Source organism: Mytilus trossulus, chromosome 1 (assembly GCF_036588685.1).
Source record: "Mytilus trossulus isolate FHL-02 chromosome 1, PNRI_Mtr1.1.1.hap1, whole genome shotgun sequence".
In the NCBI taxonomy this organism is placed as follows: domain Eukaryota; kingdom Metazoa; phylum Mollusca; class Bivalvia; order Mytilida; family Mytilidae; genus Mytilus; species Mytilus trossulus.
Window position 1 is genome coordinate 72,581,549 of NC_086373.1, and position 18,715 is coordinate 72,600,263.

The following is an 18,715-nucleotide window of genomic DNA, read 5'->3' on the forward strand; positions in this document are numbered from 1 at the left end:
CAGGTGACAACATTTGTCAATGTTAGATGAAGACAGATTAATGAAATACATTTTGTACTATCAAAAGAAAATACAGAAACATATTGAACAGTATTTCATATGTTGAACTGCCAAAAGTATTGTATTAGATTAGAAAAAAACAGTGACAAAGGAGCGAAAAGGAATATTGTCAGTTATTGTAAGAATAGTAGAAAAAAGTTAATATAAAATAACAGTTTATTGAATTTATTTTAGATTTCTACATATATTGTATTTAATTAAAGCTTTTAATGATTTTCCAGCTTGAATTAAGCCATAATTGCATATTGGTATAGTTTCATGTTTCAATTCGTTCATATATATTGGTTTTAAAATGGTTTTCTATAAGATGAAAGCTTTGAGAAATCAATACATTTTTATAGCTTATTCATTAGTAGAATGCCATTATTTTATTATAGAATTTTAGTTTTATGGACATTATAGCTAATGACTTTTGATATGTCACATTTAAAATGGATAGTTGGTACCTTTCTATTTACTGGGATAATTAAAGTTCAAGAGAGTTGTTTCAGGCCCTTACAGTGACCTCTATTTTTGAACCCAGTTACTTTTAAAAAAAATTGTTATGCTCAGGAGAAGTAAAAACCCTGAGTCTTTTGCAGACCAGTTAGAAGGAACTTGGATAGATTTAATGGAATAGATGTACATGTTGTCCATCCATTCAAAAGTTGTATTCATAATTTTAAATCTTGAAATTTTAAAAACAATTTTTAATCTTAATAATTTGAAGATAAGAATTGTAAAATGTAAAATGGCATGTTTTTTTTTTGTTGTTGTTGGGTTTTTTTTGGGGAGGGGGGGTAAATTGAATTTATGTCATACATATATGTAACACTTTGGCCCTATGCCAGTGTTCAGACAACAAGGTCTTACAGAAAACACAATAATATAGTGTTATTAACTGGCTGTTTCTGTATTGGCACTGGTATAGATTCAAGGTTTGCTGTATTGGCCTCGAGACCCGTAGGGTCGAGGGCCAATACAGCTGACCGAGAATCTATACCAGTGCCAATACAGAAACAGCCAGTTCATAACACTTTTATTAAATAATCCAACGTTTTCAATACAGACTTGTTCTGAATGCTGTATTACATACATCAAATGTGAATATAGCCTATAGGGCCAATATTTCCAATACGGACTGGCAATGATGTGAATATAGGGCCAATATTTCCAATACGGACTGGCAATGAATCCTGAATTACATGCATAATTACACCTAATATAAGAATGCCAGAATTTTATTTGTTGGTAGCCAGTGTATTTTTCGCATATTCTAACATATTTTCCTCATTTCAAACCAAATTGCCTGTTTTTCACCACTGCCGGTTAATTTGCCTCAAATACTATGGTATTTGCCATTTTGGATATATTCCTTTTTTAGCTCACCTGGCCCGAAGGGCCAAGTGAGCTTTTCTCATCACTTGGCGTCCGTCGTCCGTCGTCGTCGTCGTCGTCCTGCGTCCGGCGTTAACTTTTACAAAAATCTTCTCCTCTGAAACTACTTGGCCAAATTTAACCAAACTTGGCCACAATCATTATTGAGGTATCTAGTTTGAAAATTGTGTCCGGTGACCCTGCCAACCAACCAAGATGGCCGCCATGGCTAAAAATAGAACATAGGGGTAAAATGCAGTTTTTGGCTTATAACTCAAAAACCAAAGCATTTAGAGCAAATCTGACAAAGGGTGAAATTGTTTATCAGGTTAAGATCTATCTGCTCTAAAATTTTCAGATGAATCTGACATTCTGTTGTTAGGTTGCTGCCCCTGAATCGGTAATTTTAAGGAAATTTTGCTGTTTTTGGTTATTATCTTGAATATTATTATAGATAGAGAAAAACTGTAAACAGCAATAATGTTCAGCAAAGTAAGATCTACAAATAAGTCAACATGACCAAAATGGTCAGTTGACCACTGTAGGAGTGATTGCCCATTATAGTCAATTTTTAACCATTTTTCGTAAATCTTAGTTATCTTTTAGAAAAATCTTCTCCTCTGAAACTACTGGGCCAAATTAATTGAAACTTGGCCACAATGATCTTTGGGGTATCTAGTATAAAAATTGTGTCCGGTAACTCGGCCAACCAACCAAATTGGCGGCCATGGCTAAAAATAGAACATGGGGAAAAATGCAGTTTTTGGCTTATAACCCAAAAAACAAAGCATTAAGAGCAAATCTGACAGAGGTAAAATTGTTGATCAGGTCAAGATCTATCTGCCCTAGAATTTTCAGATGAATTGGATCATCGGTTGTTAGGTTGCTGCCCCTAAATTGGTAATTTTGAGGAAATTTTGCTGTTTTTTTGTTATTATCTTGAATATTATTATAGATAGAGATAAACTGTAAACAGCAATAATGTACAGTATAGTAAGAACTAAAAATAAGTCAACATGACCAAAATAGTCAAATAACCCCCTGAGGAGTTATTGCCCTTCATAGTCATTTTTTAACAATTTTCACAAAATTTGTAGATTTTTACTAACATTTTCCACAGAAACTACTGTTATAGATAGAGATAATTGTAAGCAGCAAAAATGTTTATTAAAGTAAGATCTTCAAAAACATCACCATCACCAAAACACAATTTTGTCATGAATTCATTTGTGTACAATGTTTAATATTAACATAGACCAAGGTGAGCGACACAGGCTCTTTAGAGCCTCTAGTTACCCTCCCGGGCATATTTCCGCCAATTTGTTTCGGATATGACGTTACATAAAAAAGAGAGCTAACACGTATTAGTACATGCGGTTCTATGATAATATCCACTTATTTATCCTCAAAATTATGCATAAAAATGTTTATGAATTACAGCTTACAAGTAAGTGAAAAAAATTATCTTCACCTGTACAGAGAATTTTAGTCCTTAACTATTCGGTGTAATTAAACAGATATATCATGTTATGGAGTGGTATTTGCGAAAAATACGAGTTCTGGGACCGATTTCCATCGCCTTGCAGGCTCTGGAAATTTCAAAGCCCCTTGACTGGTATTTTTCGCAAATACCACTCCATAACATGATTTATGATCTGTTCACAATGTATGTTTACAGGGCCAATGATTTTTTAAATACTGACTTGCTTTGAATCCAGCTTAATACAGAGTTACATGTATGTCATTGATATGTGTCATAATGTGATCAGCGGCCAATATTTCAAAAGACAAATTTGTATGAACTGTCAAATTTGTAAGATTCATATTCTTTCAATAAGAATAAATATAGGACTTACCGTAAAGAAGATACAGAAATCATTTCATATCTGAACTCGTCACTGCTTTTCGCTTTTACGCCCATCATCATGCATGGATTTCTTGTCAACATTGTCAGATGAAATTTCTGATTCCTCGTCCAAGTACTTAATAAAATGCTATTACAATTCATTTTATGTAGCAAATATAAAGTAACTGGGAAGAATAAATCAGACAGTTTAACTATTCTTACTCTGTCTTGGATCGTCTGCGTTTTGAATGTGATGATTGTTTAACCCTTTCAGCGCCATATTTGTCCATTTGTTATGATGAACCTTAACGGAAATGCAACAGTGTCAATAATAGAAAGTCGTACTCGAAAAGGCTGTGAATTATTTCCGTTTCAAGACTGCAAGACGTTAAAAAACATTGCACATCATTTAACCTTTTAATTTTATGATTACACAAATGTACCCCCAAAGTTAAGTAATGGCGTTGGAAAATTGAAACCGGAAGTAAACGTCCTGTATTAGCCCATGGGCCAATACAGCTTTTATCTGTATTGGCCCTGTTCGAAAAGCAATATGAGCTCTTGATTTATATCGACAGTGGAACGTTATCAGTATTGCACATGCCGATTTATCCGTATTAGGGCTGTTTTAATCGTATTAATAATACAATGTATATGACATGCATAAGAGTTTTATTTGACAGTTAAAAAAAAGAAACTTATCACTTAGCTAATTAATGAAGATCTATAAAATGGTATTAAAAGCATGCTATACACTTCAGCAATAGAGCTTTAATACCTTAATCTTGTGTAACTTCTAGTCAAAATCAATATTTTATTGATAAACCTAACATATTCATTGTTATTTGATAGTCAACTTATTGTTTTTATACTCAAATATCTGCATTGTAACAATTCGTAATAAAATTATTCTAAATATGAAAAAAAAAAATACTGAAAAATATGAAAATTCTAAGTGTCATGAGACTGGTAAATTATGACTTGATTAGTTTAAACAATATTTTATTTTTTCAAATGTTTTTTTTCCATTATACATGTACTATAGACATTCAGGGATTCTGAAACACGAAGAACTTATATAAATTTGTCTCCCTGACAGGAATAAGACTTCACTGAACGATTGGATAACATCTTATCTCCTACAGACACTTGTATTTCATTGTTTGAAATCGGTCAGTGTGTCTGTAATAAAAAACTTTTGTCATGCTTACGTCTCATTAATTTAACAAATTGACATAATTGATATAATTAAGGTCATCATATCTTAATTGGTGTGTTTTTATTTCCCCCTGTTATAAGATAACAATGGCAGCATTTAATTACGAACTAGTTATCTATTTCGTAGGATCAGCTATACATGTATTAAATTGATTTTATTCTAAATCTGCATTTAATATCTACATATTATCTGCACATATAAATCGGAAAAATGCACCCACATAATATTTAACAAAATAAGCTTTATTTTATAGAGTCAAAAAATGGGACAATAAATTAACAAAATACAAATTAGCAAATGGCCATGTGCAGATTATCTAGCTTATTTCATTTTGAAAGATGAGTGTCATGCCGTTGTTATAAATGATTTTATACTGGTATAGCACATTTTTTGTGTGTGTGTGAAATAAATTCTAACATCTGACCTCGAAATGTGAAATTTGAAGAAAGCCGTGTTGAATATGTAGAACAATAACAAAGTTTGCTAGGTAACCATAATTGCCTCTGTTGTGTTAATATGGTCCATTAAAACTATTCTTTAACTAAATCTTAATTGATGTGTCAACTAGCCAACTTACATGATCAAAGTATTTAAAAACTGAAGTTTGATGTTAAACTTACTGAATGCAATGAAAAGTGAAATATAAGTAAACATGTTCAAAAGATACCAAGTAACATTGTAATTTATGATATATTTGAAAATTATATAATTTGACATAAAAATCTTATCAAAAAAGGTCACCAATTGTATGAACACTAGAATAAATCTTCATAAAGGTTAATAAGTAATGCATTGTAGGTCAATGTGACTTACGACCTACATCTACAGATAAGATGTGTTAAAGTTTCAAGTAATATGTGACTTGACTTTGGTTTGGCTAGGTTATACAGTATAAGAGAACTGAAATTAAAAATAAAATTAAACAAAAGGTTTTAATGAATAAGTTTCAACTGTCTGTTTTACAATGAAATGTCCAACTTAGAATATTTTGAATGCTTGATTTTGTTGTTACTTACCACTAGAGAGTGTTTTCAATAAGTGAAATGTTGGTTTACAAACTCAATACTTTTGTGTATTAAGATATACAAAGGAGTTTATGTAGGTATAATTATGGCGACTTTGCTTGCAGTAACTTGAGTTTAATTTCCCATCACATTGGTTATATGCATTGCTTTGTCTATGTGATTTGCAATATCAAATACAAGAGAAAATTATTGTGTAGTCAGTTGCTATGTGTGTATCTACATCCTCTTTGTCACAAATATTAATATTTTATAAAGGTTCATAAATGAAACTGTTGTTTATTACCCCCTGTAGTTACTATCTATTTCAAGCAAATAAAATGAGGTCTTTGTTGACGGGAGATATTGTTTACCTCTCTACGTGAAAACAGTATCACTCTAATCTGTAACTCATAATAGATAATTTTGATTAATTACAAAACTCTCCGTCAATTTAAAATCTTTACAATAGTAAAGGTATGTAAATGCATAGAGAGAGTAGTTTGGACATGTTATATGAAAATCTTTGTGTCAGGAAAATTGTTCATTAAATATTCATTAACTTAACACTTTCGAATATATATGCAAATCACCATTTAAAAATGAGAGTGTATTGACATTTGGTCCCTTTGTACCGGATGATGGAAGGAGTATTAACATGTTATGAGAGAATAATTATATTGCCTTATACAATGTATTTGAAGTATGTTCCATCAATATCATTACCCAATTTATGTCATGTTGAACCTTAGAGAAGAGCTTTTATAGTACATTCAAACATCATATATTTAAAACTATATGAGCTGTCCTTTTAAGATAAAAATTGTTTATGGAGTTTAGTGCATTTCATAATATATCATATAGATACTTAAAACAGTTCAGTAAATTTCCCTACTTGGATTTCTATTTAAGATCCACCTCTTTGCAGACACATGTTTCTTTTTGAAGATGAAATGCCTTTTGTCTTTTTTCACTTGCTTTTTGATTTGCATGCAATAGTTTTATACAGTGGAGACATTATTGTTCTTACATGTTTTATTTGTATTCTTTTCAAAAGGTGTCTTTTTTTTTACTTGGAAAATTCGACCTTTTTTCATGACTAGTGGAGGAAGTTCAGAGGAACACCCCTTATTCTTGTTCCAACGTTACGTTTCCAATAACCATGATTACTAGCGATCATAGTTCTTTTGTCATTACCTTATTCAAGAAATTACACCAGATATGGGATTTTCCCTGATTATTTGCCATGTTTAAAAATACAAATATAGTACTTTTATTTCTTAATACCATTAATATCCTAAGATTATCACTGTTTAAGAGCATTTGAGTTTTACCCTTGCCATTCCTAAATGCTGTTTTTTAATTTTGATTTCATAGGATGTTATAAATGACCTCTTTTCAAATATGTTTAATGCTTTTAATATTTTTTTTGTAAGGATCAAGAAAATAAGCTGAATATAATCGTGAGTAAAATCTGTTCTTTTGTTTTAAATCTCTTTAAGCTGATTCCAACTTAAGTCACAAACTGATTTTTGTAGACCAACAATTTTTTTAATACTTATGAAAGGTCATAAAACTTTCACGTCAGTTTTTTGGACTTATACATGTACTCCAAAATTAACCAATCAAAACATTGGATTTCATGATTTGAGCATGATTTTTGTGCTCCAAGCAGGTCTGGCCTGATGTTTTTTGCCTCAGGATGCAAGACATGAGCATATAAGTCCAGCAGCAGTGTATACAACTTGTATTAAGCTACAAACAATGTATCCATCATGCAGGGTTCATCTAGACTTGACCACATTTCATAGTTAAGGTTGCATGATAAGGTCTGTTTCTCAGATACTATTAGTAGTTAATCAACTATAATTTGTATATGGAATTATTGTTGGATGTTAATGTCAGTCTGGCAGGTTTCATCTGACTATGAACTAACTCATTTTCACAGTTCATTGGTCATTGCTTAGTTTTTGTTATGCCCCACCTACGATAGTAGAGGGGCATTATGTTTTCTGGTCTGTGCCTCCGTTGGTTCGTTCGTTCGTCCGTTCGTTCGTTCGTCCAACTTCAGGTAAAAGTTTTTGGTCAAGGTAGTTTTTGATGAAGTTGAAGTCCAATCCACTTAAAACTAAGTACACATGTTCCCCATGATATGATCTTTCTAATTTTAATGCCAAATTAAAGTTTTGACCCCAATTTCATGGTCAATTGAACATGGAAAATTATAGTGCGAGTGGGGCATCCGTGTACTATGGACACATTCTTGTTTAGACTGTTTTTCTGATGCTATTACAATAGGCTAACAAGGTTTGGTGTATAAAATGATTGTACAGAGTACATGTCAATTTGGCAGGTATCATCTGTTCTTTACCTCATTTTCTTGGTTCATCAGTCAATGTTAAGTTTCACTAATAAGGTCCTTTTCTAGGATAATATAATCAATATTCAACTACATTTGGTGTATGTAGTGATTGTATGGTTAACATGTCTGTCTGGCTTGGTCTATCTGGCCTTGACCTCGTTTTCATGGACCAATTCTATGTTGAGTTTATTTGATACTTGAAGTGTAACTTAATCAACATAAATTATAAATAGTAAAGCCGGTGAGACATTTCAGCATGTGAACTATTGTAACACATTTAACTTTTACATCACGGAAAGTTACCAGTTTTCATAGCAGAAGGAATGTTAAATGTTATTTCTTCAGGTTGTTTAAAGGTACTGTGGATTCCTTATTTTTCATGGTATTACACATGTATCAATTTTCATGGATTTCATGGTTGTAGATAAATCTTGAATTTGATTGATTGATGAAGTACAGATTTTCTATATAGGCTCACATGGAGAGTTGTCTCATTGGCAATCATACCACATCTTCATATTTCAATCATACCACATCTTCATATTTCAGTTATATGTATATAATATGCAAATCTTGGCAAAACCAAGAAATCAAATATTTACCCAACAAAAATAAATAATTTTACACATTTCATTTAACTAACTAATTTATCTTCTTAAATGTACACAAGACATGTGTGTGTTTACACTTGTTCATTTTTATGTAAACGTTTTTTGAAACAAGTGTATACTTTGAACCTCTATTTCAGAATTTTTGATTGAATGAAATGAATAAATAGACTGTAAAACAGTAAATAGAAACTTTATATAATTATGATAATTTAGAATTAACAAACATTAAACAGTGTCTTTGAGCAGAGTTTTTGAAATGGCAGTGAGCTGTCCAGTTTTATCATATTCCATAGCGGTCTTACCATCTTCATCCAAATAAGTAAAATTAGCACCATTCTTCATCAAGAAGATAGCAGTGTCTATATGTTTTTCATGGACAGTCACATGCAATGGTGTTTGTCTTTTTCCATTTATACTATTAATGTTAGCTCCACCTTGAATGAGTAAGGAGACCAGTCTATTGTTTCCTGAAGATGCAGCGTAATGTAGAGGACTTCCACCATGTAAATCACGGAGATTGATATTGGCACCGTATTGAATGAGATCCTTTGTTAGTTGATCCTGGTTGTTTTCTACAGCAAAGTGTAAAGCAGTTTTATTACTTGTACTTATCATATTAACATTGGCATTGTTCTTAAGTAGAAGGGAACAGATTTCTGGTGCTTGGTGACCAGCAGCAATGTGAAGTGGAGATTTACGAAATTTAGTCGTTAAGTTGACATCAGCACCACTTTCCAGTAGTGCTTTAGCTATTGCTAAATGGTTATTTGCACATGATAGATGTAGGGCAGTACGTCCCATTCTCTTCTCTTTCAAGTTAATGCTAACATTACTTCGTTTAAGTATTAATTTAGCAATGTCTGTGTACCCCGCTGCTACAGCTAAGTGTAATGGTGTCATACCAACCTCATCTTTACTCCAAACATCTGCCCCTCTTTGTATTAGTAACTTAGTAAGTTCAGGATGTTGATATATGATAGAGAGATGAAGAGGTGTTTTTCCAGTTTCATCTGCTGCATTTATATCAGCATCATTGTCTAGTAACAATGTTGACATTCTAGTATTGTTTTTCAGAAGAGCTATATGCAGGGGTGTTCTTTTGGATTTGTCTGTAATGTTCACATTTGCACCTTCATCAAGTAAAAGTTTAGAGGCACGGATTTTATCACTTTTGACAATCTTATGAAGAATTGTTATTCCACTTCTTCTGTTGACAGTACGATTAACATCTGCTCCATGGTCGATGAGAATTTTAGCACCACAGAGATTATTGTGACACAGAGCATTGAAAAGTGGAGTGTTTCCTTCAAGATCACGACAGTCTATGTCTATATTAAAATCTATTAGAATTTTAACAACATTAGGACGGAACCTCTGTGCCATCGCATGTAAAATAGTTGTTCCTTCACTGTTGATATTTGTACACAAGTCATTACAATTATCCTTATTCTTTTGAAGAACACGGACTACATCCAAGGCATCTCCATATAACACAGCTTCCATTAGTTTATCAGTTTCCTTATCTAAAACTTCGTAATTTGTCATTTTGATGCACGTCAGTTCTTTCAGCTTCCTGCTCCTTTTATGTATAGCTATTTAACATGTTATCAAAGCACAATCAAAACTAATTTTATGTCCTTTTTACACAATGAAATCCTTTTAAATAATCCAGTGTACTAACACGCTGTTCAAACTTACCAAAGAAACTCCCAATTGACAAATGGGAGTGAAAGGCAAAGTGACGGATTTGAAGAAAATTGTAAACAAATTAAATAGATGCCATATATTTTATAGATAGACAGGTAGATGGTACTTCTCTGTTGCTATCATCTACTCACTCTTAACGGTAGAGAGTTTTATTCTCTGTAATTGTTGTTTTACGGCTTTCCAATAATGACACGGTTGAGTTTTATTGTACGGTTTATAAATATTTGTCCATTTAAAAACTAATACTTGAATAAAATTTCCTTTCTATTCAGAAAGATTAATATAAGTATGTTTAATGAATGCTCCAAAATAGATTCAATAAATCCTTACAATTTACATCCATTAGTCTCCATGTGTAATCCAAACCGTATTCTCTCTCAGATTCCAATAAAATTTGCCATTATCATTTTAATTCTATTCATCACAATTTTTCTCCAGATATGCTCTAGATATCACACTTCTGTATATTCATATTTTAATCTGAATGAAGATTTTAATGGAATTAATTTTTATTCTCTCTCAATGGCTGATCTTTATATGTCATATATATATTAGATCAATAAACTACACGATTGCATATATGTTTATCAGGTAAATAAGAAATATTGAATTGAAATTGATTACAATCGTAAGTTTCTATGAAGCTTTATTCCTTTCCTTAGTGACTAACTTTGAATATCATGTCTCCGTTCTATTCCATTGTAAATATTGTATGTTAGACAGTACATAAATCTAACGTCATAATCCAGCACGATATTAGTTCTTTATCTCGTTTGCATTTAATCTTTGTATCAAGTTAATAACACATACAATAAACACCAGTAATTTGCAGTTATTTTTCAAGTATTTAAACTGGTTTACTTATCCCTTTTTCACAGATCGTTCAATTTTTCTGACCTAAACAAAATAGGTTGTTTGGTGACGATACATCATTTCGTAACAAGATAGGATGTTTCTGTATGATATCCTGTCCGACAAGTTCGAATCTATTGAAATCAAATTTTATTTAAAGCTTTTTTGTTAAACTAATGAATCCATGATAACATATGCATCATTTATTCAATGTAAAATAAATTTTTGAATGGTTATATTTGATCTTTTATATTCATATATTTAATAGCCGACTTTTTAAGGGTTTTCATCTAGCAGCTTTCTTTTGATCTTCATATTAGTTATTTGTACTGAATTATTATAGAAAACTTTCATATACACAAGAATAAAAGATTGGCATAACTTGAGAATATTGAAAATTATTCGAATGACTTAAACTATTAAAATTGAAAGGTCAAAGTGGTTATATCTAAAGGGTTTACACCTACAATCTGATTTAAAGAATTAAAAAATAAATCCAAGTGGCCTTGAATTAATTTGTTATAATTAATTTTCTTTTAAAGTGTGCATGAATGAAAAATGTATAGTTGTTAATTCTTGAGGCAGAAAAAAATTAAATTAACATAGGTTTTATACCAAAAGCTTCTTAAGACTCACAGTTATTGTTTGTATGAGGACGCATTTGATAAATCAAATGTTATTTTATATGTTTAAATAATATTTTGACACTATATATATATTCAAATTGGTAAAGTTAAATGTGTCACCTTAGGACAGTATGTTACCTATTAAGATTTAACAAGTCCTTTTAAATCTGAAATACCAGCATACATGTGACCTTTAACTGTTGTTTCAGACAAGAGATTTAATAATCAGCTTGTAAAAGTGATAAATCTTATACCAACACACATGTACCATACTGATATAGGTACTGTTAATACATATTTCATATTCAGTTGTCAGTCTATAACGAACATTTTATATATTTTTGTGTGTCCCTACCCTAAGTTGACAGTACATGTTGGTGATTGTCATGTCTTTTTATTATTGAAGCAAAAATTTGTACTCGAAGAATCCTAAATTACCATGAACATAATTTTTGACCCTGAAAATGTCATTTTGGTTTGTACATGTATATGTTAGATAAAATCCATGGTATAGTATTGAATTTTAAGCCACTTCAACACAGCGTTGGCTCACACCAAACAGCAAGGTATAAAGGGCACCAAAATGAACAGTGTTAAACAATTCAAACAGGAAAAACAAATGTCTATATTTTGAATTAAACAGATTAAATATGTTTAACAAAATTTATTAGTGAAATCAGATGTCTACATGTAATAACTATATTATACAAAATGTTTGCTTATTTTTCAGAATATTAAATCCTCACCAGATGGCCACCATACACATCATCATCATGACCATAAGCAAGATGAAAAGGAAGAAAAAAAGTAAGGTTTGGTAAAAACAAATGTGGATATGACGTTAGATGTAATAATTAGACTGTCATATGTTCTGTAACATTATTGCATTTTAAAAATCCTTTTATACAATGAAAAAAAGTTAGTATGTTTTTAGTATCAGCAAATTTGATAAGAGATCAAATTTAAAGCATGAAATCTGATTGGTTGATTAACAAGAGCGCATTCAAATAACCATCAAATTTGGATTGAAACTTTTATAAATACAGATTAAAAGTCTTAAAATTGAACGAAAAAAAGGAATATGTATAATAACAACTGTTTGAAATGATAAAGATTTATTAACAAATGGGAACCACATGGAAAATTTAAAAAAACAACAACATAACTTTATCACCTCACTTCTTAAATATGTTGAAAAGAGGGGTATCTGTAGGTAAGAACGCTAAATAAAATAACCATTTCACAATGAACTAACAATTAAAAATTTCTTTCATGTTGATCTTTTTTCCAATTTCATGAAACACGGTAAATACTGAACTTTTTTCACGACTGTACGTGAAATATAAATGGCAAAACACTTTGCACGAAAATAATCCTTTACCACCCTTGTTGAGAAATATTCTAGATTGATTAGTGTACATGTAAAAGTAAATATAAATAGTGCCATCAAAATTAAAGATGAATTTTTAATTGAGGCCAAACTAATCCTGTCACAATTATTTCTATATTAAGATATTAAAAAAATTTATGTAGCATCGAAACATTTGCAAATAACTGTTTGTCATTTTTGAAGTTGATATCACAGATTGATTTTTTAGTTGTCCTTGATTACAATGCATATGTTGTTTATTTATTTATTGAATTTTAAGTTCTTGTATGTATAGGGATAAGGAAAAAATAGGATCAGAAGAAAACCTGGTACATAATTCAGCAACAGAAAATTCCACTAATGAACAGTTATCTAACAAAGAAAACAAGGAACCAAAAAGTTTTAAAGAAAAGTATGAAAAATCCAAAATTACACCAAGAGAAACTAAGACAACAGATTCAGCAAGGGAAAGTATGAGTGCTCCCACTTTACAGATTCAAATTCCATCATCAGTTGATATAAAGGAAGAGGTCAAAGGTAAAGAAGTGAAATCTAAAGAGGTTACAAGCACAAGAGCCAGCAATATCCCACCATCTGATGGTATGTCATCTGATAGTACTCATCCACAAACCTCCAGCAGAGGAAAGGCAGCATTCATGATCTCAGGGTAATTATAGTTACTTGGAAATAAAAGGATATAAGGCATAGTTGTACATGAGACAACAAAATACCTGCCAATGACAGCTGAGGGGAAGATTTTGCACAAACAACATTTTCAAGTTAAATTTATTACCTGTTTATTATTTCTTCAATTCATGTTAATAATTTATACAAGGTGGGTTTTTTTTGCTTATTTCAATACCTTTAAGTCTCATAACTCATAAAACTCCATATTTTGATTTTGTTGCAAGTTTCACACCAAGCATGCTTTCAAACATTATACAGACATAATGTGCAGCAAGATACATAGCCAAGTAGACTTGTTTAAAAAATGAAAATATTTCATTCAAATCTTTTTATAGATAAAGATAAACTGTAAAAAATATAAAACTATAAAAATCTACTGATCAAAGTTTTCAAATAATCATAGATTATAAATAAATAAGTTTTATGTAGAGTCGGCAAGGTATACAAACATAAACAAACATAAGCTCTAATGAGCTTTTAACTGACATATGAGACATTTTTAACAATACAACACATAATATAATACACATGCAATAAATTTCACAGCACAAAAATGAAGCACTAAAATTAGAATAAAAGCATAAGCTAGGTATTAAAAAGCTAAAAGCATATAAGTGTAAACTAGGCATCAAAGCTGGCAAAATGCATAGCATAAAAAATTTGAAAAATAGGGTATGATCTAGATGGTAAATAAATTTACATAATATATAAACAGTCATTTCCATTCCATGACTTTAAAATATTTTTGAATTGACTAAAATTAGCAATTTTTCTAAAATCATCAGGTAGCTCATTCCATAAAACATCAGCTGTGTATTTAAAAGAGTTCTTACCATAGATTTTTTCCAATTTGGTGGTGTTGTTTTTGTTGCAAAAATGCCATGTCAAAGGACAAAAATTCAAATTAGATAAAATAAATGTGTGGAAAATGGTCAATTTATTCAATTTAGTAAGGTAGCAGCCAATGCGCTTTAAAACATTCAGTTGTTGGGATGCTTTACGACAAATACTTTTAATGTGGTGATTAAAATTAAGTTGATAGTCAATATCAATACCCAAAAGTTTGACAATCTCATCACAGGATATTTTTGCTGACTGTATATTAAAAACAGGCTTTTTTGCAAATGTTTTATTTCCAATTGCAATGGCTTTGAATTTGTCAGGATTTGCCTGCATACAATTAAATCTAAACCAGTCAATTAAAACAGCACTTTCTCTTTCAAATGTTCATAATAAATTTTCAAAATTGTTGTCAGCATATGACAGAGTATTATCATCGGCATAAATATACAGGGTACCATGTTCAATAAAATAGAAAATGTCATTTATAAAAATGTTAAATAATAGGGGTCCTAGGATTGAGCCTTGGGGTATCCCTTTCTGAATGTCAGCCCAACTGCTGAGTACTCCCTGAAGTTTGATTTGTTGCCTACGATCTGTAAGATAATTTTGAAGTAATTTCACTGATTTAGAAGAAAGACCGTAGGCAGATAATTTACTTAAAAGAATATCATGTGGTTAACAGTCAAAAGCTTTCGAAAGATCCATAAGAATAGCTGCCACATACATATTATTATCCAAAGCTGTTTTCCAAATTTCAAGGAGTCTCAGCACAATTGTTTGACATGCATGACCTTTTCTGAATGCACATAAAAAAGCATGAAATATTTTCTCAAAAAATTCCGTCAACTGTCAGACATAACCATTTCATATACTTTTGAAATTGTTGGTAAAATGCTCACAGGTCTATAGTTCTTTTTATCCAGTGGGTCATTCTTTTTGTGTAATGATACAACCTGAGCTTCTTTGAGTCTGTTTGGAAACTCACTGGATTCTATGGTGTTATTTATTAATGTTGTTATGTGCTTGTTGAGTACTGGTGCACCAGTAGATTGTTTTATTATTCCTACACCCAAAACTCATATGTGTGACATGAATATCTTCCATTTTATTATTCCTCCACCAAAGAAATCTGACCACCAGGAAAGAGCACAATATTAAGGAAAAGAGTATTGTGACTATGACAATAGAAGATATTCATGTCACACATTTGATATTTTGAATGGGTAACCAAATCATGATGACACCCATAAAACTTTTAAATGTTTTTATGCTGATGTTGAGTTTTTTTTAATTTTAGTACTAAGCCTGTAACTGGAACAAGACCATTTTCAGCAGTTGATGCTTACAAGTATATTGTGGCTCACCCTATAAGACAGCCAAATGGATCAACAGAAAATAGCTTCTCAACATCTTACCAGCAACAGAGAACAGAATCGTGGAAACAGAATGTCACAGCACGTCCTAATACTACTGCACCTTCTACAGGTATCTATCTAATACATGGTTAATTAAACCTTTTGTTAGGCTGTAAAAGGTATTCAGGTATTATTATTACCTCCTGTTGGCATCAAATGGGTTGATTGTAAAACCTGTACAATGAGTTATTAAAGGTAGCAGGCTTATAATTTGATACGGCAAACGTGTGTTTTGTCTTCATAAGAAACATGACTGATCAAAATAGGTAAAAAGCCAAACAAGTATAAAGTGAAGAGCATTGAGGATCCAAAATTCAAAAAAGTTGTGCCAAATATGTGGAGGAGACATTTTGTTTTACCCTTGTCTGGCTGTATGTCTGTTTGTTCCAAAAATAGTTTTTGTTCTGTATCTTAATACAAAAAGAATAAAAATAGACAGAAAAACAAAGAATATAGGATATTCATCCATGACACAAAATTAGTAAATGCACAGAAAGAAAAGGAAGAGCACTTTTATTGCTGTTCTTCATCTCAAAGTCACAGTGAGTTTTTTGCAAAAATAATTTGGATAGACAATGTAAGATGTAATACCTACTAATTGGGCCTGGTTAAACAAATCATTCTGGAAAGTAGTACATATTTAAGACAAATAGTTCCTACACACAGGTATAAATCTTAAACTATGCAGCAAATATTTTAGTAAGTAATGTATCCGTTGAAAGGTGAAGGACTTTAAGGTGGTACCTAACACTATAGGGAGATAACTCTGTAGAATCAACTAAACGTTTTAATTACGTTGTGTTGTTAAGGGAATATTAAGCTTCTCAATGATCAAAATAAGTGTCTGTCAAAATGCTAAATAACCAGTGTAATTTTTCTGATAAATTGGTTGGTTCAAATATTTTGATTTTTTTTTTTTTTTTTTCAAAGGGTCAAAGTAAATAATTTTTCAAAATTTTATGAAAATTAAACGAGCCACATTTATTTAAGTGAAAGTGTTGGGTACCACCTTAAAATTACCTAAACTAAATGTTATAAAACTTATACAAAATGCTAATTGACGCCAAATATAGATCAACTTTGAAATTTGGTGACATCAACGTTCACTTTCTAAAGTTATGTACCTTAACGTATGTTTTCAAGTATGGTTATTGGTGTTCCATAAACACTTTCTTCATTCATTTCATGTATATCTTTGGAAAACTGAAATAGAACTGACAAAACTGTGCCAACATGAAAGTTAAACCATTGATTTCAAAAATTGTGTATGCCTGCAAGTAATACATTGTTGAACTAAGCGTTATTTAACCTATATATTATATAGACGTTTTATTGAGTATAATCGCAACACCTGCTCCTAGTGGTAAGTAATATATGTGTGACATGTTCACAAGAGTTAAAAATGCACACTCATTGCATACCCACAATATCAAGTAGGTATTAATTACAAAGCAATAAGTTAAATCATCATTTGTCTTCTGTTTAAAGAAATTTTATATTAGATTGAAATTGATAGTTTGCTTGGTTGTAAATTTAGTTTCAATCTTTTCATACACCATATGGTAACAATTTAAAAGTTTTTTTGTATCTGACTTGGTTACATGTATTAGAATTCAAGAATGCTGAAATTTCACCATATCATTTCTCTTACACAGAACTGTATAGCACACTTACAAATTTTGATCATCATGACCTACATTTCATTATTGAGTGATAAGGTGAAAGTTAGAAAAGTGAAGTAACCTTCATTATTGCTATTTTATGAAACTTTCCTTTGATCTTGCTGACTGATAATTTCCATTCTCAGTGGAATCAAGTGATATTATCGCTAGAAACTAATGGGGCACCTGGTGTTGTCAATGAAATTGACAATGGCGTCAAAGTAAAATTGTGATTAACAGATAATCATTGGTCATCTCAACTACTTTTCTTACTTTTGCTGTACTGGCTCAAGCGAGAAAATCAATCTTGTTGAGATGATCAACGATAATCTATAAATATCACATCAAAATGCTGTGTAATTTGGTAAAAAGCAACGTTCACATTAGTGAAATTTTTATATTATGATACCGAAGTGTAACTATCTAGACCAGCACACTGTTTACATTGTTTTCCATTTAAGATGCACCTCATCTGTTTTATTTATTTAATCACCTTATTACCGGAACATAATTGGCACAATGACTTGAATAATCTTTAACTGTCTTCCTGTTAAACTGTTTGCAGAAAATATTTGAAAGTCAATGGAAATTAATTTAATAATTGAAAATTGTTGACAAAGTTATGGATAATATTAAAATAAATGTATGTAAAATTTATCTCTTCTTTAGAATTTAATTTTTGTATGGTCACTGTTATGATAAATGAAAGGGTCTATTGTTGTTAAAAAAAATTATAATGTCAACTTTTAACTACAAAATGAAAGTTCTATCATAGATGTATATTGTCAGTAATATAAATTGAAAATTATTTTTATAATATTAGTGATCATGCCAGCCCTAGGATTCCGTGGGAGATCTGGTAAGATGTGTGAGAGTTATATCACGGATGTGGGACCAAGTTTTGGATATGCACTTGATTAGATTTTAATGTCACATTATCTTTTCTTTGACTTTTTTTTTTTTAAGTTTTGAATAATTATCACACTTAATAATAAAACATCTCCAATGTTATAATTTCCATTTCCAGACATGCATCTTTATTCCTTCCACCTGATAAAATACCTGAAAGTACTATTAAATGTGTGTTATGTGTGTTAAAA

At 30.9% G+C, this 18,715-nt stretch overlaps 2 protein-coding genes across 2 annotated transcripts in view; one reads left to right on the forward strand and one right to left on the reverse strand.

Moving 5' to 3' along the window:
• The window catches only part of LOC134693391 (uncharacterized), an 81,599-nt gene that overhangs the window by 50,591 nt on the left and 12,293 nt on the right, over nt 1-18,715 (forward strand). Inside the window, exons 25-29 of the mRNA XM_063554228.1 lie at nt 12,371-12,447; nt 13,305-13,676; nt 15,837-16,024; nt 17,279-17,317; nt 18,439-18,474. Of these exons, the coding sequence (XP_063410298.1) occupies nt 12,371-12,447; nt 13,305-13,676; nt 15,837-16,024; nt 17,279-17,317; nt 18,439-18,474 (712 nt within the window). The remainder of the gene's footprint in view (nt 1-12,370; nt 12,448-13,304; nt 13,677-15,836; nt 16,025-17,278; nt 17,318-18,438; nt 18,475-18,715) is intronic.
• LOC134684220 (serine/threonine-protein phosphatase 6 regulatory ankyrin repeat subunit B-like) lies at nt 8,630-11,188 on the reverse strand. The gene has a single exon (XM_063543491.1). The coding sequence runs from the start codon at nt 9,998-10,000 to the stop codon at nt 8,681-8,683; it is 1,320 nt and encodes a 439-aa protein (XP_063399561.1). The 5' UTR covers nt 10,001-11,188; the 3' UTR covers nt 8,630-8,680.

Excerpts from the sequence above, each read along its gene's own strand:
- LOC134684220 (XM_063543491.1), bottom strand. The coding sequence starts at position 10,000 with ATGACAAATTACGAAGTTTTAGATAAGGAAACTGATAAACTAATGGAA.